At 39.8% G+C, this 22,452-nt stretch overlaps 1 protein-coding gene across 4 annotated transcripts in view; it reads right to left on the bottom strand.

Moving 5' to 3' along the window:
• Window positions 1-209: 209 nt before the first annotated feature.
• npnta (nephronectin a) overlaps window positions 210-22,452 on the bottom strand; it is a 53,170-nt gene continuing 30,927 nt past the window's right edge. For all 4 annotated transcript variants that reach the window (XM_086157244.1, XM_086157248.1, XM_086157245.1 and 1 more), the window contains 9 exons: window positions 17,546-17,665; window positions 16,224-16,343; window positions 13,537-13,671; window positions 12,501-12,623; window positions 10,784-11,185; window positions 4,921-5,010; window positions 3,548-3,646; window positions 2,039-2,298; window positions 210-1,789 (listed from right to left, as the gene is read on the bottom strand). In XM_086157244.1, the coding sequence (XP_086013370.1) occupies window positions 1,679-1,789; window positions 2,039-2,298; window positions 3,548-3,646; window positions 4,921-5,010; window positions 10,784-11,185; window positions 12,501-12,623; window positions 13,537-13,671; window positions 16,224-16,343; window positions 17,546-17,665 (1,460 nt within the window). In that variant the 3' untranslated portion in view covers window positions 210-1,678. The remainder of the gene's footprint in view (window positions 1,790-2,038; window positions 2,299-3,547; window positions 3,647-4,920; window positions 5,011-10,783; window positions 11,186-12,500; window positions 12,624-13,536; window positions 13,672-16,223; window positions 16,344-17,545; window positions 17,666-22,452) is intronic.

The raw sequence follows: 22,452 nt of genomic DNA, 5'->3' as shown, positions 1-22,452 counted from the left end.
AGTAGTGAGGATTACTGATTCCGACCGTCTGATTTGTCCTTAAAATATTAGATGTTTTTTGATTCACCTGCTTCTGTCAAAATTATTTAAGTTTCAGGCTCATTGTGGCTCTCTTGTAGTGATGGACTCTTGTTTTCTATGCACAGAAAGAAGTATCAGTCCAAGTGGGAAATGATTTGTTCATTTTCATGAAAATGTTAAGCATATGATTTGTTTTTCTTTCTTTCTTTATTTTTTTATATAAATAGCACATGGATTTGGGCAAAGGCCTCGTGTACTTGGCTATATATGCATGCATATTTTGTTTGTTATGCTATCAACCCACCCACCCGCAATTATTTTCCTCATCACTTATCTCAGGCCTCGAAAGCTAAAATAGTTTCAAAACCAATAAATAAAACACTGTTTATTATACAAATATCAATTAAATGTTTGTTTTTTATTTACATACTGCTATGGATTTATTTGAGTATGGTGAATGAACCCATGCATAAAGAAAACCTTAAAGTTCCAGCCCGTGCCCTTCATAATCACAGCATACGATATGCAATTATGTGCTTTACAGGTTACCAAGCATTATACCATAACACCATTTGTGCACATAAAACAGAACCTTGCATTCAACAAGGCTCCAATTCGATAAAAACATGATATCCAATTAAAAGGTGAAATATCAACCACTTTAAAATCCACTTAATAATCCATGAATTTACATAAAATAAGAAATCACACAACTGATGGGGATCATGAATTGGCATGAGTATGTACACAAAAACTACATTTACAATATTTTGAGAAAGCCTGTTTGTGCCTTTGGCACAAACCGCACTTAATGTAAAAAGTGTCTTATGATAGAATTTAACAGATTTTGTTGGATGCATTTCAAGTATTTGAAAATCAGGACTGTGGAGTGTCTTAAACATTTAGGGTTGTAACGGAGAACATTGTGATGCCTCCACTGACCAACCTTTAAAATTCAATGACAATGCAAATGATAAATAGCTGCAACTTTTCTATAGATCAGTAGCAAAACCCACAAACTCCGAATAGCCCAACAAAGCAGGGCTACGTTGATTAATCTTTAAATTACATATCTTGATATTTCATCTTCTGCAGAAAATTTACCACCTCTGAAATTTGTACCAATCAAAACAGACATAAAATTTACAATTGGCCAAAAGTTTTGTCTTAAAAAAAAAAAAAAAAAATCTGTTTAAGGCTCACAACAAAAGTAAAAGTAGACTCCGAATGGAGGGAGCAGACTGCTCTCAAGGAGCCATTGACAATTATATGTAGGCTTCTCGGCAGTGTTGTTGAAGTGCTACCGGGGTTGTGTGGGGTGGAGGACGAGTCTGTGGTCTGGTCGGCGCATGCAGGTCTAGGAGTAATAAGCTTGAAAGGAGGCCAAGGGTTGAGTAGCTGAGAGGCGCCCACAATAATCCATTCAGTCTTTTTAATCACGGACGGTCAAGAAAAGGAGACACGATGCTTTGTAGATGCACGATGTTCACAGGTTTTTTTCTTTTTTGGGTGGGGGGGGGAGAGAAAGCGGGAGAGAGAGTGAGATAGACAGTGAGAGAGAGAGAGTGAGAGAGAGAGAGGGGTTGTCACAACAGAGTCACTTCTCTCAGAGATGATTTTCCTTCTTATTTGCTTTCCGCTCCCCCTGTTATATCAGTCAGAGTCTCCTCAGATTGTGCTCTTCCGTGCAGGCGCCTTTCCTTAAGGTGATATCATCCACAGCCATCTCCCCGCTCCTGCCTCGCCCACGCTCCCCCTTCAGTATCACCTGTCGAGTGCATCGCACATTGAATCAAGGTGGTGGAAACCATCAAAACATGTTGCTTTATGATAAAAGGAGTGTAATCTGTTTTCTATATGCAAGGTTGGCATTGCTTCTCTGAAATGCAGACTGCTGGGGTGACTTATTTTTCTTTTTCTTTTCACTTTTTGAATCTTGAATCTTGCAGTAGAAACTGGTACTTATAACTGTTTAGAATTCAGATCTGCTATAGGACTGCACTATTTTCATACTTACACTTTCCAGGCCTGTTCCCCATAGGGTTATTTGGGTGTGCCTCCAGCCATTTCCACCTGTCCGTCCCCACACTGCCGGGCTGTACTGCTTCCCCTTCTTGACAAATACTTGCAGCATTCCCACGTGATGGCCGTCCAGCTTGTGTCTGAATGACAGGCACAGATTGCCATCGTTCCACGGCGGGGTCAGCGGGAGAACCAGCCTCGCCCCTCGTCCGTTCCTCTTATTGCCTACTTCGGGGATGGTGAGGTAGCGACCACCTAAAGTGAAAAATGATGATTTATTACAAGCTTTTAGATATCCTTTGTTAGGAAAAGCTGACAAAACAAAATGAAGAAAATGCAAATTTGTCTTCCTGCTGTATGTTCAAGAGTGAAAAGCGGTTCTTTACTGTTCATCAGAAAAGGCCGGATTGCTGTTGAGTTGCACTGAAAAAACCTTGACCTTTGATTACGACAGTTTAATTTTCCTTTTTAACATTTTGTTTTCTTGATCTACTTAACTCCTAATTTAATGAATCCATTCACCGCTGTGTTTTATCGGATGCCAGTTTTTAATCGCTGAGCGCAGATGTGCTCAAAAGGGAAATAATGAGAAATAAATGCCCCTGAGCATTATTCATGAATGAGTGAGTGAATGAATGAAACTTAAACTTGCAAATGGACTTGTAGGCGGGTTTCGAAAAGGAAATAATTAATGTTTTTTTTTTTTAACTAAAAAGTTAAATTGCTTCTGGTAATGGCTAATAAATGCAAATGCATTTTGCTTATGTTGCAAAACTCCTGGAGTAGGACCCAGGGGGAGCAATAAGTATTTGCAAACCACAGAGGCTTTTCTGAATAAATTATGACCCTCTCCAAATCCGTGGCAAAGCTCTCACAGTGATGACCAGTTGCTGTCGCCGGGATAAAAAAGGGTGCAAACACTGTATCAGTATTATATATGTACCATTATTCAAATGTTACAAGCTAACATATTTGCCACAGGCAACTGTAACATGTCGCCCGAAACGTGGAATTACACCTCATCAGTAACAGTTGCTAAATGACTTCCAGGACTAAATCCAAAATGGGATTGGGTTTCTGTAAATACACCCGACTAAACTGGCAGGATTAATCCAGCTGGCTGAAGAAGCAAGATATAGTCAGTCGCTCTAGTATGCTACACTGTTGGTCTCTTAGCCCTTCTACTGAGTCCTCTGCATAATTCACTCTCTTGTTTTCCTTGACTGAATCTCAAATAGAAAAAGAGGGTTTTGCCTCTGTTTAACAGGAGCTACAAGTATCAGTCTGGCCACAGATCCACCTCTTATTTGCATCGCTTTTGTGGCACAAACCACCGATCTGAAGATAAGACGGGTTGTTTTAGAGTTGAAGGGCGACCGAGAAGAGCCACACGGAGGTATTTGCATTAGGAGCGTCACAAGTGTGAATACTCACATTTCCATTTGCTGACACTAAAATAAACACTAATTAAAGTGTGTGAGTCAGACTCCAACTGTTCAATTACCTGATGGATCAGGCGTCGTCTCCCAGTGCAAGTCTCCGTCTTTGTCCCTGATCCAGCCACAAAGACCGCCATCAAAGGAGCAGCTGAGAAACCCAGACTCTGCAGAGAAGTTGAAAAAACAAAACAAAAGAGAGTTTTCAGAGAGGTAGATTACACACACACACACACACACACGTATGCACATGATTGTGTGTTCTAGGCTTCAGCCTAACTCCCCCCCTGCTGAGTGAGCTAACCTTCCCAAGACAATGTTCTTGATGACGAGTTTAATGATAGAACCAAAAAGTGCCAGCAGTTTTGTGATGCATTGTTTTGAGGTTTCAGGCAGCAAAAAAAAAAAAAAAAAAAATGGATCCAGAGCAAAATAATTCACAGACATTGTGTGTATTCACATAAAAACCACAAATACTTGTGTGAGCGGGGTTACTGACATCACAGCGTGTGCATATATGAGAAAGTGTGGCAACATAATAAATACAATTCGGTCACAGTATTCAGTGAGCGATGATGTCTTTCCTAGTGGAGATGCAGAGAAATAACATTAGGGCTGCGTGGGCAAAACAACTGCAGCATTATCCATGCATTGCCGTACAAATTGGTTCACAAACAAGAGCAGCATCCATCATCTTGACCCTCGAATGTTTTTTTTGTTTTTTTTCCCGGCCTTACAAACCTTTCCTCGGCTTACTTTCAGAGCCAGAAGCCGGAAGAAAAAGCTTCCTCTGTTCACGCCACGTACAGGGAGCGAGTAGTTCAAACCTAAGCAGCAGCTAAATCATTAGCCAATTTAAGCGTAGCTGTATTGGTGTCGATCCCTCAAATTACAATGCCAATGCAGGAAATTTCTCATGGGATTTTCTAACAAATTAGCATCACATACTTATTAGCAATACCCTGATGTGAGTCAGAGAAAAACAATAAATAACTAGATAATTTATGCAAAGAAGTGAGAAGTCGAGCTTAGATCTGTCCAAGGTTTCTGCGTGGAAAAAGGCAGTTTTTCCTCTTTTCTTTGGGACTGTTTGGTTTCTGTGAATAAGGTTTGTTGATGTTGATAACAGGGTGTGATCCAAACCTGTAATACATGGAAAGTGTCATGCGACGAGTGTGTTGTAATTTTTTTTTTTTTTGTGACACAAATAAAATCTGACTGGACTTAATGTGAGACGAGGCATCTTGTTTCAAGATGTGAAGTGTCAGTTTAACAGAAACAACCAGATGTCAGGTGTCATCTTCCAGTAGGGGTCTCACGAAAACACATCTGGCCAGCTGTCACCGCTGCAGCAGCCATGCGGGAGATTTCATTTCGCCCACAGCTAATGCGACCCATCGGTCAGTACATCGAGCCGTGGGAGCGACTCTCGCTTGTTCACCTGGATCATCTTTGGCTTCATCTGCTGTGTTGCCCAGCTCAATGTCAAAGTCAACGCCCAGGATGGTGTTGCGGTCATGGTTCCGGGGGACTGGAGAGACAGGAGAGAGGCAGGCTTTCATAAAGCATTTACAATTATATTCCTTTTTTTTTTCCTTCTTAAGCATCCATGTTTATCACTATTGTATTCTCAGCAGCAAAGTGATAAGTGGACCATACAAGGAGAAATCAATATCAAGTTTAAGCCTGCATAACTTGAGGTCAGCACATTTGACAGTACTTCATCGAAGGCAGCGGGGTGAACACAGGATAGTGGTGAACCATGAATAGCAAAACTTTGATCGTTCATCTGGAGCACACAGGGACAAAAACACACGCACATAAACACACCCTGTCCTGAAATGGCAGTTTTATTTTTCTCATGGTGTCATACATCCCAAAATACAAGAGGTCTTATTAAGGTGATGTGTTCATTTCTGCAATTATAGAAATTTGAACCCTTTGCCTTTTTCTATTTAGGTTCACATGCTGCTGATGCCATAAATCGCAGTATCAAAATAGTAAATTACACAAAATCTTTATCTTTTCAGTATGTTGTGTCAAGTCGGTGATATTTGAGAATATAAACTATCATGCCAAGCCCTCACAGGAAGATCCTCTTCTCCCCAGCCATGAATGGGCTCTAACCTGTACTTGAACCTTGAGTCCCATTGAGTTGCTGAAATAGCCCCCCCGCCCTCAGGTCAGCCTCAGGAATGAAAGGACTCGACTGAGTCATACAGACTGGGGAGACTTTGAGGAAGGAATTTGAGCAAGACGATGCCACTCGCGCCAGGCATTCAGGTCTCTGGGTCTATGTGTGTGTGGCTGTCTAACACCCCCTCCAGATATCTCCTACCAGCTCATTTGTTGGTGTGTGTGTGTGCATATATAAATTTATAAATATATATATATATATATATATATATATGTATAAATTTACCAGCTCACTTGTTGGTGTGTGTGTGTGCATATATAAATTTTATATATATATAAATTTATAAATTTATACATTTATACATTTATATATATATATATATATAAAATTTATATATGCACACACACCAACAAATGAGCTGGTAGGAGATTTCTGGAGGGGTCGGTAGACAGCCACACACACAGACCCATAGACCCAGGAACTGAATGCCTGGCGCGAGTGGCATATATATGAAATGATATATATAATGATATATAAAATGATACTGATTATGGTAATATGTAATTTGAACACGCACTGACACCGACATTCAATTGCTGCTCTGTTTTCCCTCGATTGGCAGCATCAACATACTGTAGTGGCATTAAAAAATGTTTTAATTGCATAACCATTAAGAAAGACAGTGATGAACCTGGTCAAAGAAGCAATTAAACACATTTTTTGAAAAGAGTTGATCATGTTAGAAACAAAAAAAAGTCCACTTTAATGAAAGCAGAGGGTGATCGAATAAATACATGCACGCTTCAAGTAATTTTTTGTGTTTTTTAATGTTTTTCTAAGTATCCTAAAGTAGCTGTCATTGACATGATGCACTTCTCTCATTCCTCCCACGCTGCCGATCCTGTCTAGACTCATGTGCCTTCATCATCGCTTGATTCTAACCTCATATCTTCTCCCGAGACCTTGGGCTCTCTCATTTCCCAGGGGTGATTTACTGTAGTGTCTTGCCAGGCGTCCACCATTGTTATTTCTTTTATGAATATGTTATTGTTATCCTGTTATTACAAGTAAAAGATCATTTGTGCCAACCGCATACCCCTCCCTCCTGTCTCTATCACATACTTGCTTTCTGTCTCGCTGTCCTTCTTTCTTTCTCTTTCACTTTCCTCCTCTACCGGTTGAAACAGAAGACCACCCACATTGAATATCGTCCAGACCTGCTCCTTATGTTAAGTTATTAGTTATTAGTTATTAGTGACGAGACAAACACTGTTGTGATTCATCTTGATTAATAATAATTAATATTTGATTAATCCCCATGGGAAAATTCGCTCTCTGCAATTAATCTATCAGGGATGAACCATGAGCATTAGGCTGCTGTTGAGCGCCAGGAGGCGATTAGGGGTTCACTTTTAATTATTTAAAAATAAAATTAAATAAAATTAATTCCCCCCCACTATAATGTCTCATCACCAAAATATTTGGAAGTAGTGTTTGGAAGTAAGTTTATCACTTGGATCACCGGACTTGATAACAGGCCCTTGTTTGTCACCAGACACTCTACCACCTCTTAACCTGGTATTGAGGAAACAAAATCATAATCAACCTGCAGAATCCTCACCCTCCCTTTCTATCTTGACTGAAATGCATTTAAAATACAACACATTTTCTCTGCATTGCATTGGCCTTTGTGGACAGAATAATCCTCATATTCATATCACTGTCAGTGGGTGGAAAACCTTGAATCTCCAAATGACAACTTTTATGGAGCTTAGGAGAGCAGCCTTGTTCTGAGCTTATTCTGAATGTATTTTAAATCCAGAGGGTGTTGAAAGGGTTTATGGTTGTGGGTTTATCTGTGTGGGATGTCTGCGGTTAAGTATGAAGCTAAAGCCTGAGGGCAATTAGCTTAGCTTAGCATGGAAACTGGAAGCACCCTCACCACCAGCACCACCATTCACCACACCTCAGCGTGCTACCTTTCTCTCCCTCGAGGTTAAAGTTTGGTGAAAACCGTGATTTAGCACAAACATTTATTTTTTATGGTATTTTTTCAGTTGACACTTACATCAGGGTATCAGTTACAGTAGTTACAGTACATTTTTACGGTACACCACAGTAAAGAAATGAATCGAGTGGTGTACTTGATTACATATTTTAATGTACTTCGACGCCGCTACATCTAATAGCAAATGCACAGTGAAAATGCTTTATTAATGATACATAAGCAATATCAAATGCCCTGCCAACCTATACGTATGGCACATATGATCAGCACATAACGTGGGTATTTTTACTTTAGACACTTTAAGTAAATTTTGTTTAGAGGTGGTTTAATGGTTCTTGAATCGGTTTCGAGTTAAGGACGTTTAGTTTGTAACTAGGTGTATTTAAAATACTATATTGTGAAATTTGAAATACAAGTACTTACTAGTACACTACTTTGTTCGACACTGATATAGCATGCCTGATGCTGTAGTGTTTTCGAAGTTTTGCAAGTGTGCTTTCTCATGGGATTTGTATTTCAGTGTCATTATTCTAATAATTGCGCAGTGGTTCCCAACTCGCATGTCAAGCCGACTTCAGGAAGATCTGATTTCTACCCCTCTGCACCGGCGTGAACTATTAGATTGATGTCTCCGTCAAGCAGAGCAAACAGGTGTTAATGCAATTTACTGTGCTCTGTCCTGTTTGTAATTCTGTGATGCCATCTGGAAATATGAGTAACAGCCACATTCTCTCAGCTCTTAACCTGAACATTGTAGAAGGATCTCTGTAATTACTAGACTGAAAGGATCTTTTTAATGGTATTTAATTACATTTGGCTTATGCTGTGCCAAGAAGGAATGGGATCGAGCCATTTGTTTTTGTAGCCAAACTTTCTATTACATTTCCGATGATTTTTTTGTGTCTCAAAAATCTGCGTAACATGGTCAATTCAATCTAATATATGAAAACTGTGACTTGTTTTGTTTCGCTCCAAACGTCAGGCAAAGAATACAAAATGTATGCAGGCAATATTTAACAAGACACACGTCAATAAATAAAAACTATCTGTTATAGAATATAATATATTTTGTTTTGGATCATTTCAATGCTATTTCATTGTGCGCTGCTTTATTTTTTGGATTAAAAACTGTGATATATACATTTATCTCTACATTATATCCCTCAAAATATGTTTCATAATTTTCCTAATCATTTGAAGCCGAGAAATCAGCAAATGTTACATTTGAATGAGCAACAGATAATGGAAAAATAAAGTAAAATCCAACAAAAAAAGAAATCCTACACAATCGAGATAACAGCTAGCTATCGCTTTAAAAAACAATTTTCAGAATGCGTGTATCGTTTGGGAAAGATGACTTCTGTAAATGTAAACAAAGAGAAAAAAAATCAAAACTCCTGAAGAAAGAAAACAACCTCTCATTTCCATTTAAATTATTGAAACTCTTGAAGTTCTGCTACAGTTCTAGGTTTTTTAATATGAAAATAAAACTGACAATAGATGATGCACAATAAACATAATAACTGTCAAGGGCCCATAGTTGGCAGACAGAGCTGAGCGATGCATGGATGAATAAGAAACTGGTGTGGAACATTTTGTGTTTGTTTATCGAAGCCAAACCAAATAATTACCATGGGAGGGAAATTGTTTGACATTAAATGTTTAACTGTAATTTGTGAGATTAATTTGATATTGTACTTGCCTTGGCCAAAAACAACTGAAGTAACTTGATTTCACTATATATTGTCTAAAGCGTTCATAAGGAGGCGATGCAATAGCAATAAGCATTTTGTTCTCTCTGTTCTCTCTGCCATTATTGTCCATTTGTCTGTTGAAATGTTACAAATGTTATCATTTGTTTTATTTAAAAATAAATAGGACAGTATAATTCATCTGTCAGTGTCAAATAAACATGATGTATTAAATTCTAAGTATATTATACTTACAATTTTTCCTCTTTTATTACTTGATAAGCTATGTGGCTCTATAAATTGCAAAATGATCAAGTTGATGGGTTATGACTGTTTAATTCTTCATACTTAAGCATCTTGGCATGCTGATAATGTTTGTTGTGTAAACCATCAAATCTATGAGCCTTGACTTATATTTGAATATAATGGATATTTTGCTTTTGTGTATTTTTTTTAAGTGAATCATAAGTTACATCTTGAATGTTTATTTTGTTTTACTGTCCCTAATGAAAATAACCTGTGCTTGCATCAGAGGCGTGTCGTCTTTCTGATAGAGACTAATCATCCACAGGAATTTAAACAATTTTTGGCCAACATGACCTGACATTAGTCTTCCAACTAACAAACTAACCAACTTGAATTAATCTGTCGGAGCTGGTAAAATGTCTTTATGTGCCTCTTATTTCATCTCTTGTAAATACAATAGGTGAAGATCATCTAAGACTGCATGTTAGTGAAATTACATCTTAATATGAACTAAGACATCATGTGAGGGAATTTTAACTGGCCATTTAGTTTATATTAAACTTGATTTATGACTGTGAATCTTAAATCTCGTTAAACGATTTAAAAGACTACAACTAGATTCTTTAAAACTAGTTTTTTTTTCCCACCATGCAATGTTTTCGCTAGGTATTTGCTTCGTCTCAGCTATTTCAGTGCATTGGTTTTCCTTCTCAACGCGGTTGCGATAGTCGTTGTAAGCTCACATCGTACAAGTCAAGCTGATCTGCCCAGAGTTCGGCCATCCGCTCCTCTTTCTGGATGGACCATATTGATCGGGACGTCCTTTGCCGTTCCTGTTCATCCACACCGCCAATTAAATTCGTCCATACTGGATTTTTTGTGTAACAGGTTTTCTGTTTAAGGTTATGTCAGAGCTCATCTATTGCTGATGTCACCATAAAGACTAAAGACTTGCAATAATATCAAACATGTTCGAGATTGTCATAGCCCAAAACTAGTAAAAGATCAATCTGAAACAGCTCAGATTATCATATTATCTTAATGATTTAAATTACAGGAGTGCGCTGTGACTCCAGTAATGTGACTCCTTAACTAAAATTTTTTGTATGTAAACATGAAAATCTTTTGATGACACCCCAGCATTAGTCTGACATAGACTCCAATTGAACATCAGTTACTATATAAATAATAAAACAGAAGAAAATGAATTTGTGTTTCTTACTGTGGACATCTCCTCTGTGCTTGGCGACCTCTCTGTGTATGGTGTTGTCCACAGGTGTGACCTGCGGTGGGGGCGTGGGCCGTCTGGTGGGAATCAACAGCCTGGGTGGTACGTAAGGTCTGCGGGTGGGAGGGGCCGGCCTTCTGGTGGGGACCGATGGCTTCTTAGTAGGGACTGGCGGCTTCTTGGTGGGGATTGGCAGCTTGCGCGGGGGTGATGTGATCCTCTTTGGCGGTGCTTTGGTTGTGGTTGTCGTGGTGGCCCGCGTGGGCTTGGTGATGATGGGGAAGATTCTCCTCTGCGTCACCGGTGGACGGACAGTTGTGGTGGTGGTCCTCCTCTGGTCCAAGTCGGGCAAGAGGTTGTGATTTGGGGGCGGGTCAATGACCACCTTCGGAATAGCTGGAATAATAAGAGAAGGCAGACGGACCCATAAAGTATGAACACTTAACAGTTGATGAGGAATGGCCAGCCGAATGCAATGATTAGCTCAACTTCTGCTATATTTTATACGATTGGACTTCAGAAATCAGTAACAAATAAATAAGTAAATATTTGCCTCAAAGTGTTAGATCATACAAATTATATTGGATTAAAAAAAAAAATACCAAAGACACATTTAGTAATTTTATGCCTTTGTCAAAAATCAATGATAAATGCGTTTTGATTGTTGATTATTTCTTCCAATCATACCAAATGAATAATTCTTTATGCACCAACAGCCCGAGGCTGCATTATCTGTGTATGTGTGAGTGTGTGTGTGTGTGTGTGTGTGTGTGTGTGTGTGTGTGTGTGTGTGTGTGTGTGTGTGTGTGTGTGTGTGTGTGTGTGTGTGTGTGTGTGTGTGAGTGGGCGCAAGTGCGCACGTGTGCAGAATGATGCTAGTGTACAATCCCGTGTTCACAAACAGGCTCCTGTTGCCCCGGAGATCCCCCTTGCTATGCTGTTGTCATCAAAGTTAAACCTCCATTTCCTTTTGTTCCACTACATTCTCCAAGTCAACCACCAGCAGAGATCTAATTTGGGGGTAGTGATAGGGGTGTTGGTGAGGGATTGATAAGGGTTTCATGAGTGAGGAATGAGAGTGGACAAAGCCGAGCGGTTTGAACTCAGTTATTGCCTTCTCAGGTTGCAGGGGACTTTGATATGTGATTCACAAATTGGATATCGGGACTCGACTCCCCGGAGCACTTGTGGCTCACGCCCTTTGGGCAGATGACAGTGTGAGGTATTTGCAGCGCACAGTGCCAGCGGGCACCATCCCTGCTCCGTGGACTGTTACACCATTTGTGTCTGTTAGATGATTAAATTAAACTGTGGAGAATAAATTACTTCTTGTCTATGGAACCACTGTAAAAACCGTAGATGCGCAGAGTAATGAACTGCGTGTCAGTGAGGAGAATGAGACAAGCTACCGGGGAAAAGAATGATTTCACATCTGACAAGGACTCCTCTTATACGCCAGATTGAAATGACCAGATGTCAAAAACGGAGCCAGGGTTGTAGACTTGTTAGAAGAGGCGCGGCGCAATTTATGCAATGAGCGACAGCCATTACAAAGAATAGCATTTCAGTCCCGCCTCATAGTTTGCAAGGCTACCCCTACATCATTCGTCCTTTCTCTACATTTCAAAAATGAAAAAACAAGCAAAGACAAACAAAAATGTGTGACTAATTCAAGAGAAAGTCAACTGCGGCTTTCGCTGTCATCTCTTACGTTTACAGTCGTGGCCCATCCCCCTGTAGCCATCTTTGCATTTGCACTTGTAGGAGCCTGGTGTGTTGAAGCAGGTGGCGAAGCGGCTGCAGTGACTTGGATCTAAGGAGCACTCATCCACATCTGAAAGATAGCGGAAACATAATAACATTCACCCACTGGCTGCAAGAGTAAGAGGCCTCACATGTAACAAAAGAATAGCAAAGGCCGGTGGCTGATGTGCATTTGGAGCCATTCTCAAAGATAAGTCAAGCATACCTACAGGAAAATAACTGAAATTACTTATGGTTGTCCCTCTATGACTGCCAGGGCAGTCATTAAGACAGCTGTGAATCTGAGAGGTTTGCTTTTGAGGCACTTAAAAGAAACACAAAATTCAATTCAATTACAGCTCAAAAATAAATCAATTAATATTGTATGTGTATTTTCCATCATATGCTGCTAGGGTTCAAAGTGTAGATTGAATTTACAGATGGGAGGCGATCATAAGGATTTGCCAAAATGTAAAGATGAATATCAAAGTGAATAAAACAGCCTCTGTTAGTTTTACAGAGTCCTGGGGGTAATTCATTATTTGCAAGAATCCTTTCCAATCATTTTTGTGCTTTAAGAAGAACCCTCTTCATTGATTTAAGTCTACTTCAAATTGAATTAATAGTTATATCTTCAAACCTTATTAACTGAGAACATAAGTAAGTATCTTTTTTTCACAGTCCTGTTCCTAGTTGGGAGCAATGTAAAAAAAGTATTTTAAGTTTTGAAGAAAATTCTAGTTCAACAAAATTTCATTTCATTCTTTTATCAGAATTTTATAACAAAAAAAAAAAAAAGAGTGGAGCAATGAATCAAACAAGATCGAAATGAAAAGTCAAAGGGTAACTGCGCCAGACTTTTACGAGAAGAGGCTTGCAGTCTCGTCGATAAAGAAGACCTGCAACATTAAGATGAACTGGGTAGCAGGTTGGTGTGTCAGTGCACCGGGGCTCCCCTAACTCAGGTTAGTAAAAGCTTCATTGCGGAGAGCGGCTGATGGTACCTATGCATTGGTATTTCCCATTGATGTATTGCAGGTCAAACCCCTCGTGGCACTTGCAGATGTAGCTACCAAAGGTGTTGATGCATTTCCTGAACCTCGGACAGTTCGCGATTCCCGCTGCACATTCGTCCACGTCTGAAAAGGGAGACACGCATCTCAAATGGAATATCTCAAAGGGAATATATTCAAATGAACGCGTAACGTATTCATGCCTTTTTTTTCCACCGGAGCTTCATTTTAAGGCCGACGGCTCAAAATAATACAATGCATTGAGAAAAGGAGTACAGTGGGAAACTAAAGAAAGATTTGTAGTCATACTGAAAGATTTGTGCACCTTCACTCATTAGTATTAATTTATGAATAAAGTTCATTAGCCATTCTGCAAGGAGTATAATGCAAACTACCTTGCTTCATTATTCACAGCCCTATTCTAAGTGTCTCTGTTGATCACCTTTAGAGGCATGTGGGCATTAATATTTAGACATGGAGAGGCTCAAAGCATTTGCCTTAAAATCATTAATTTATTTGCTGCATTATGCAGCTGAAGCACACTGTTGCCACGGGGACCTTTCATTGAAAAAAAGACTCAGAAAACAGTGAGACGCCGGCACCGGCTGTGAAAATAAGCAAGTGAGGTAAGTGGGCAGAGCTTTTTCATGCCTTAACAACGGCTGCTGAGGATCTCATCAGCAACGCACTTAATCCCAAACTGATCCTGTTGTGTTGCTTGATGGCCAGTGGTGTGTGTGAGGTATAAAAATCCCTTTCACAAAACCCTTTTCACGTGGCGAGTCTTCTTTGAGCTCTCCTGGATGAACAGGGAATATGAAATGTGAACTCGTTGCATCCTTTACCGCTGCCATGCCGACGGCAAAACAGCGATCTAAAGCAACAAAAGTGGGGTCGGGTTGTATCGCTCGGACCGATCAATGACACCCCACCAAACACAAATTCCTCGACCGCAATCAGTTTAGGACATGAGCTTTATTACTGGAAAGAATATTTACCCTTGTCCGTCCCAAAACATCAACACCCCAAAAAAAAAAAAAAAAAATTAACGATATCCAAATTGTTTGACTATGAACAATGGTGAAGGCAAAAAGAAATGCTCATATGTAAAAAGCATTGATGACTTTTTTCCATTATTTTATTCAGATTAAGAGTTGAAACCCACAGTTTAAGTGTAAAGTCCTGAGACTCATTCGGTCCCACTTCCTGAATCCTAGGAACATTCAGCAGGGAGAAGTTTTTCTTTTGGATGGTGGAACCTCTTATTTAACAGCATTTGTTAATTCCTCTATTTTTCACCCCCACCTCTTGTCTAATGCAAACCTTGGCATCTGTGACAGGCAGCTAACCCCCAACCCAACCACCTCCACCCCTGTACTGTTGCAGTATATCCACTCCCAATTAGCCTCCTCAGGTTAAGTGGGACTATTATGCAGCATAACGGGAACTGTCTCGTCTGGAGCGGCGTGTATTTAAACCTGAAGCAGGTTAACTGCCTTGACTGGCCCCCTCCATCTGCTGCATCAGAGGGGCTGTGCCAAAAACCTAATGAAATAAGAAGAGTTGGAAAGGGGCAGGTTTTCCCTGATCACATTTCATGAGCTGAAAGAGGAACAAGGGGCTAAGTCATCACATGACTGACAAAGAATTTTTAAGCCTTTAGGTCGTTCATCATTGCATAAAAATATCTCAAAAAAAAAAAAAAAGTTGCTAAATACTTTTGGATACTTGTCAGATCTGCTTGCTCCGGGATTTATTTGAGTTTGCTAATCGCCTTCCCTCTGCCAAAGGTTTCTTTCTTGATCTGCCAAAGCATTTGCCTTTGATTATGCAAGTTAGAAAGTGTGGTGTAAAAACAGCATACCTGTTTTTGTGATGCTTTACATCCGGGGTTCCCAAAATGAGGATGGGAGATGCAGGAGGGAGCCAGCTCTTCTTAATGATAATACAACTTTATCTGGATAAGGTACATGGCACTGTTTTTAGATGATGTGATTGTCGTGGATTTTAGTGGTTGTGAAGGGGGGTGGGGGTGGGTTCTCTACTTTTAGCCTTTTTTCAAAACAATGCTAATTCTGGATGACACTTTAGCACCCAGGTTCCTGGTCCAATTCCAAATGTGGAGGCTTTCTGTCTGAAGTTTGAATGTTCTCCTCTGTTCTTTTCTGTATGAATGAGTGAGTGAGTGGTTGTGAGTCTCTACATGACCCTGAGTGCAGAATAAGCGGAATAGTTAATAAATGAAAGAATATTGCTAATTCTCTTGATTTGAAAAAGATGAATTTTAGCATACCTTATATGTTTCTAATAATTTTTAAAAGTTAGTGGTTTTGTTCTGGTTCTACTATAACAGCAAGCTTGGTGAGTTATGATGTACTTGCGCAACTAACTTAGGGAAGGTTGTTGATGTACTAATAGTATTCGGAATTGTAATAAGTGAGTTCCCGCGGGCTCTTCCTTTTTTTTGGGGTTTGAAAATGACTGACTTAAGACAATAAATTAATATGACTCATTAACTTACAACTAAGAAAAGAATGAAAGAAGTATAAAAACATGCTTGAATAGGCCTTTCAAGCACCCAACAACCATTTAGATTGAGTTTCTCTTAGAAGGGAGTGGAAACAAAAGGTCGTTTTTTTTCAGCCGTTGGAAATAGCTTAAGACTGACATCAACCTACCCACACAGGTTCTTCCATCGGGGGCCAGCTGAAGCCCCGGTGATGGACACTGACATCGGACCTCCCCTTTCAGCACCTCGCAGCCGTACTGGCAGTTGGCCATGCCGCAAGTGCGAGTATCTGATGCAAACAAAGGAAACACAACACATATTAACACGCACTGGTGCGACAAGGGCACGCAGCTGAGGGAATACTATCCTCATCTCTGTCTCTCTTATCTCTCTTTCTTTCCTAATCACACACACATTCAGGCTTATCCCCCCCCGCCAATGTGCCGCTCAGCAGCCTTTTGTGATATTAGCCAGGTTGATCCTCGGCTACAGACAACAGAGCTGCACAGTGTGCCATTAATAGATTCCTTTGCTTTGCATCCACTGTGGTCACGCCTCCGCCCACACCGTAATCCCTCCCTGTTTAATATTTGTTCCTTTTCTACACCTATATACTAATCTACCCACCCCGACCCAACCCATGCAACTCTTCGGTTGTTGACTTACGCTGAGCAGATCAAGTGTTTACGGAATAATGATATAAAAGAACGGACCGTGTTCACCCTTTTTATTATTAAGTGTGGACCCTAAAGAGAGAATTAAAAATAAGGCTCATGCAGTCATGGCTACACCAGCTTCTGCCAGGCATCCTGCAGGGCAGTTTGATGATTGAGGCAAACCAAACAGATTTAATGCTACAGTGATCTATTGATCAAAGATGTGGCATGGGTGGAGAAGAAGAGAGGTGAGGTGTTTAACATTATCAAGCTACTATCGCACAACAACACCTAGGCTGGCGCAATGTTGCCTCGAGAGGGGAGCAATTCTGATTTTAAAAGGGGATAAAATAAGAAAGATTAACCTGAGATACCGGGATCCGTGCAATCCTCAAGTGGAATTGCAAGGAAAAAATACTTATCAGGTAGGAAACAGAATTTACAGGGAGGCATGCACAGGCATCAGCTCCCATTCCGGGAAATACCCCAGGGCAACCAATGAGAACTGCGTTTTTGCTCAAGGATGTGAGAGATTGTGCTTTTTTCATATTTTTCACTTTTGTACCTCACAGGCGTCTCTTAGACCACAGAGGTGTGATAATAAAGTGGATCACATGGGGTTTTAATCAAAACAGTCTATCAAAGGGTTGCACAGATGCAGTCGGGGCACTTGTGCAAGCGGGGTTTGTGTATTTCATAAAAGGATGTGCATGCATTCGAATGATTACAACTGTAGTGAAGACATTCCTCCGTTTGCAAGCCCAAGTGTGAAACAGAAAACTGATAATGCAAGTGTTGCCTTCAACAGTAGGGTGTTTCTGACAGACATACTCACTTCCACAGGTCCCATCAGGCATCAGCATGTAGCCATTCAGGCAGTAGCACTTGTAGCTCCCATATGTGTTCATGCACCTGTGTTTGCATGGCCTCGGCTTGAGCCCGCACTCATTCAGGTCTGCACACAGACAGAGAAGCTTGAGCGGCCTGGAAGACGGAAAGAGAGAAGCTTCCCTGCACAGCGGCTGAAATTAGTCTGAGGGACAAAGGTGAAGAGGTCAATCACACCCAAACTCAACCGGTCGAGTTGAGTGTGGATCGAGGTGTCCATCCGTCTGTCCGTGTGTGTGATTTAAGTGTGTTTAGAGAGGGGGTTGGGTGCGGGGTGCTGGGAAATGTTGCCATGCTCTGACAAGCCTCTAACTTGCCACTTTGGTAATTTTACAGGGAGCCGGTGTCAGCTGTCAGCCTGCCTATTACCGCCATGTGATAAAAGATGTTATTATGCCCTCTGACTCACCGCCAGGAAGTCACCGCACCATCCAAAAGGTTTTCATTGATACACATAGCGGTTAGTGTTTTTCTTGTTTTATAATTTTTATATAAAGACATCGTAAGGAAAAAAAAAGGTCTGTTATCAGAAAATAACTGGTGTTCAGACCAGGGTGTGAGGGGAAGGAAGATGCCGTGAGCTTGACACCTGTCAAAGTATTTTGCGAATTCCGGCCATTACATTTTTTTCTTTTCACAGCAGACAGTTTGACTAGTAAACACAGGTGTAACTAATTCCATTACGAACATTCTATTTAAATATTTTTTTGAAAGGCCCTGGAGTGGTGCATGTCATCTCATTGCATTCACTTACTGAGGCGCGTGAATAGAAACGAAGTTGGTATTAATGTTTTTCGTTTCGCCTCTGCTTTTTCGACCCATGACATGACATACTCTCCGTGGCAACAAGGATATGTTGCTGATTTTTTTTTTTCACAACTGTCAACCGGTCGTAATTTAACTAACCTTTAGTGACGTTCACACTATTTACACCGGAGCAAGCTCCCATAAACTTAATAGTTCCATAAGTCTTTTTAGCGTCTGACTTTTTGACATTTCAAAGTGTGAAAAGCTGAGGTGTAACTAATAACATTAAGGGTGCCTGCATTCCATTTTTGGCATTAATTTGAATGAATGCTGGTTGACTTGCATGTCCACATGCAATGGAACAACCTTCGCTCTCAGATTTTTTTGAGTATTTTTTATGAATACATTTAGGATATCTCTCATTTAAGCACTCAAAGCAATGATAAAAATAAATCTGTATCAAATGACATTTGTTAAATCATATTGGGAACCACACATTAAATCAATGAGGATGACAGCAACCCACTTGACTCCAATGACAGTCAAAAGGTGACTATAAAAGTTTTTTTAATTTTTTTTCAGTTTAGACAATGAAATACCATCCAGCAGCTGATAAGTGATTATCGATTTATTTGATATCAATTATATTATTTTACATTTTTCTATTTATGGGATGTTTTAGATGTCCCACGACTATTTCAACATATCATATTTGTGAAGAATTGTTAATCATTGGTGAATCATGTGATAATATGTGCAACAATATACTCTCAGCACTTAGGGATTTGATCAGTATATGAAATGTTTGTGGAATTGTTGTTTTTCATCGTCTAATGCAGGAGTGGGAAAACTACGGCCTGCGGGCCAAATCCGGCCCATTGGTCTTTTTAATGTGGCCCGCCAAAGATTGGTGCAGAATTCATACTTGATGTGAATGATTGAATGATTGGATCAATGAATGTGGGAACTCAAACAAGAGATTATTTCATTTTTGGACCTACTTGAGAACACTTGAGATTTTTCCCGGACTGAATGACACAGATTTGCTTTGTGATTTAGCCTTTACTGTGGACATACTGATACACATGAATGAGCTGGACATGAAGCTACGAGGGAAAAAAAACAGTTTGTGCATGAAAAGCAAGCAAACGTCAGAGCCTTCAAAATTAAGCTGGCTTTATTTTCCAAGCAAATGTCAGACGAGTCTGATATGTACGGTTAATGCGTTATTTTTGTTTTTTTTTATATGTATTGTATCTTGTGCTGACCCGGGCCGTCTGCCAAATTTTAAAAGTCAATGCGGCCCCTGAGACAAAACTTTTGCCCACCAATGATCTAATAGCACAATTATATGAATTTGATCAAAACAGATTCATTATTAGAAATATCAATAACAATTTCTTTTTTTTACACCACATTACAAACACCCATTCACACACTCACTCCCTCCAATGCCAGCAGAAGCAAGGGGATAACCAGATCATTGGGAGCAACTTGGACTTCTGTGTGTTGCAAAAGGACAATTTGTCATGCAGACGGGTGGAACTGGAGATTAAACCAAGAGCTTTCAGATTAGAGGGACAACCGCTCTACCACAGCTGCCCATAAATCAATCATCAGTCACTAAAATCAAGATTTATTAACAGTGAGGTGATTTAATTCGAATGACCTTGATTTGTATATTTTGTTATGATTTTCAGCATTGATTGTATCATTCATGCATGTATTCATTCATTCTCTACGTTTTTGAAATCTCACATTGCCCTACAGTCTTGTATTACTGTTCGGAGAAATAGTAGTTTGGGGCTGAGACGACACTAAACTGTAATGACATTCTGCACTATGTGACCATGGAAATACTTAAGAATAACAATCAAACTCCAATTTCCAAGGTTGACAAATACAAAATCCCTTTTGCTTTTCGTGGTAGGAAAATTAAAGTACATAGTGTGAAATGGACTTTGCCAGAGTGTAATTAAAAATTAATCACAATACAGTACGTACTCTTATTATGGTAATTGAAAATCTCTTTGGCCTGTGCTTGTTCTACAATCCAAATCATTTCTTTAAAAAGATTCTTGAGTTTTTCTTCCCTTTTGCTTTGACTTTGAAAATAAACAATATCACAGCATAGCCTGGAGTTACTCTACTCTTTTGCACAGAAACAGACTTTTACTTTCAGTTTGCTTTAAAACCTTTTTTTCTCCTCAAGCAGATTTTAAAATTTAGGTTACTCACGAGAAAAAAAGGAACAAGGAACAAGGGTTCTTGCTGAGCATCACCAAACCGAAAAAGGGACAAGAGTGTACTCACTTGCCCTGTTTTGTTAGCAAATCAGACAGTGCATGAGCTAAAATCTGCTAGAAAATATTTTCATAATACTATTGTGGACAAAAAAATAAAGGTTACTTTATTGTACATTTGTGCATTTCATTTTTTGTTGGGGTTCTCTCGGATTTGGGTGGGGTAACTGACAAAAGCGTAAGAAGCTTATTTTTCAGCTACCCATAGAAACAAATCACACCGAGGGGATTCTTTGTCAAGCAGTTGCTTCCCGCTGTCGTCACATTATACACACAGTACCATAGGTGTCATATTCACTGCTTATATTGTATGATCAGATGTGAAGTTAAAAAAAAGTGGTGTTTGTTATCTGTTGTTGAAATGAATAACTTTGATCCTGACAAACAATAAAGAGCATTCATTCATTTCTTTCACTATTACACAAAGGAAATTTTGTCCTCATTTAATTCTGCTGAGTATTGACTCAATATATCACTTAGCAGTTATCAGAATATTTTCAAAAAATGTCGAGAAATCCTCCCGCTATCCTGAATGCAGATTCTATTTGGAGAGAGATACCAAGATCCAAAGTGGAAAATCTGTCCCAAGAATTAAAAATAACTTGACCTGTGAATATGACACCCTCCTAGTGGGATCACAAATAGATTCCATCACACTGTAGAGAGGAAGGCTCATTTTCATTTTGGCCAAATTGTAAATGGTGACATTTTTAGCACCATAGTCATGTGCTGGGGGAATTCTTTGAGTTCCGCATAGCTCCTACATTTAGCAAATACCATGGTTTGATATGGATGAATGATAGAGATGATGCCTGGTTTGTTTATCCGCAGGCCTTCTATTAATGGTAGCTTCTGATCCAACAGGAAGACTCTTTGGCTGCAGCATTGGTGACCACTGCTAGAATTGGTTTGACTTTTTGCTCATTGATCCCTGAAAATGGAGAATTGTCAGATATCCCATGTCCCAGACGCACTCAAAAGGTTGCACATAAATTGCTCTTTGATACAGAGGTGGATCCACTGGTTATCGTGTAGAAAATGAAGTACAGGTGGGGCTGTCAAGAATCTCCGTTAATATCACTTTGAAATGTCAAAAAAAGATCAGAAACCCTACGTGGTTTGCTGGATAGCACTACCTTTGGGTGTGCCACTTTGTCAAGAGGCATCCACTCCTAAGGTGAAAAGGGGCTATTATAAGATATAACAGACTGAAGCTAGGTTACTAGCAAACTGAATGTACTATCCCGCCAACATACGTGGGTGTCTGTGACATCTGAAGGTCCACACTACATCATTGATAATGTTCTGCGATCTTAGTTTAGTCTTATTCCATATTTAAGTACAGTATATCCATCTAGATTAACTTTGTAAAACTAAAATAAAAAATTACTAAAATCTTTCTATTACATGGCAGCCACTGGTATTAAATTGGGTTTAATATCCAATTCTGTAATTCTAATATACATATGAAAAGAGCTAACAACGTGCTCATAACCATCAACCAAATAGTAATATGAAATGGGCAATGGATGGCGAGAGATGGAACGGATATTTCAAAGTAAAAAAATCCGTCAAGAACTTTCTATGCATGTTATTTACTTCTGCAGTGCCATGATGCAGGGAGGGCCATTCACACTACATCCCTGCTGGGAAAAAGACATTCTGGCTCCATTTGAGCCTCTGGAGGAGGACTGCTACCCATTAACACAAGGGACAATTTTTTTGCAGGGTGTTGCAAAGCCCCCCCGGCCGCAAATGTTCTTTCTGGACAGATATTAATCCTATATACCCGTTGTCATGGTTA

The sequence above is a fragment of the Fistularia commersonii genome, chromosome 12 (assembly GCF_037954325.1).
Source record: "Fistularia commersonii isolate RoL2024-O1a breed Wild chromosome 12, RoL_Fcom_v1.0, whole genome shotgun sequence".
Classification (NCBI taxonomy): domain Eukaryota; kingdom Metazoa; phylum Chordata; class Actinopteri; order Syngnathiformes; family Fistulariidae; genus Fistularia; species Fistularia commersonii.
Note: the sequence above shows the minus strand (reverse complement) of the source record. Positions and strands in the feature narration are given on the sequence as shown.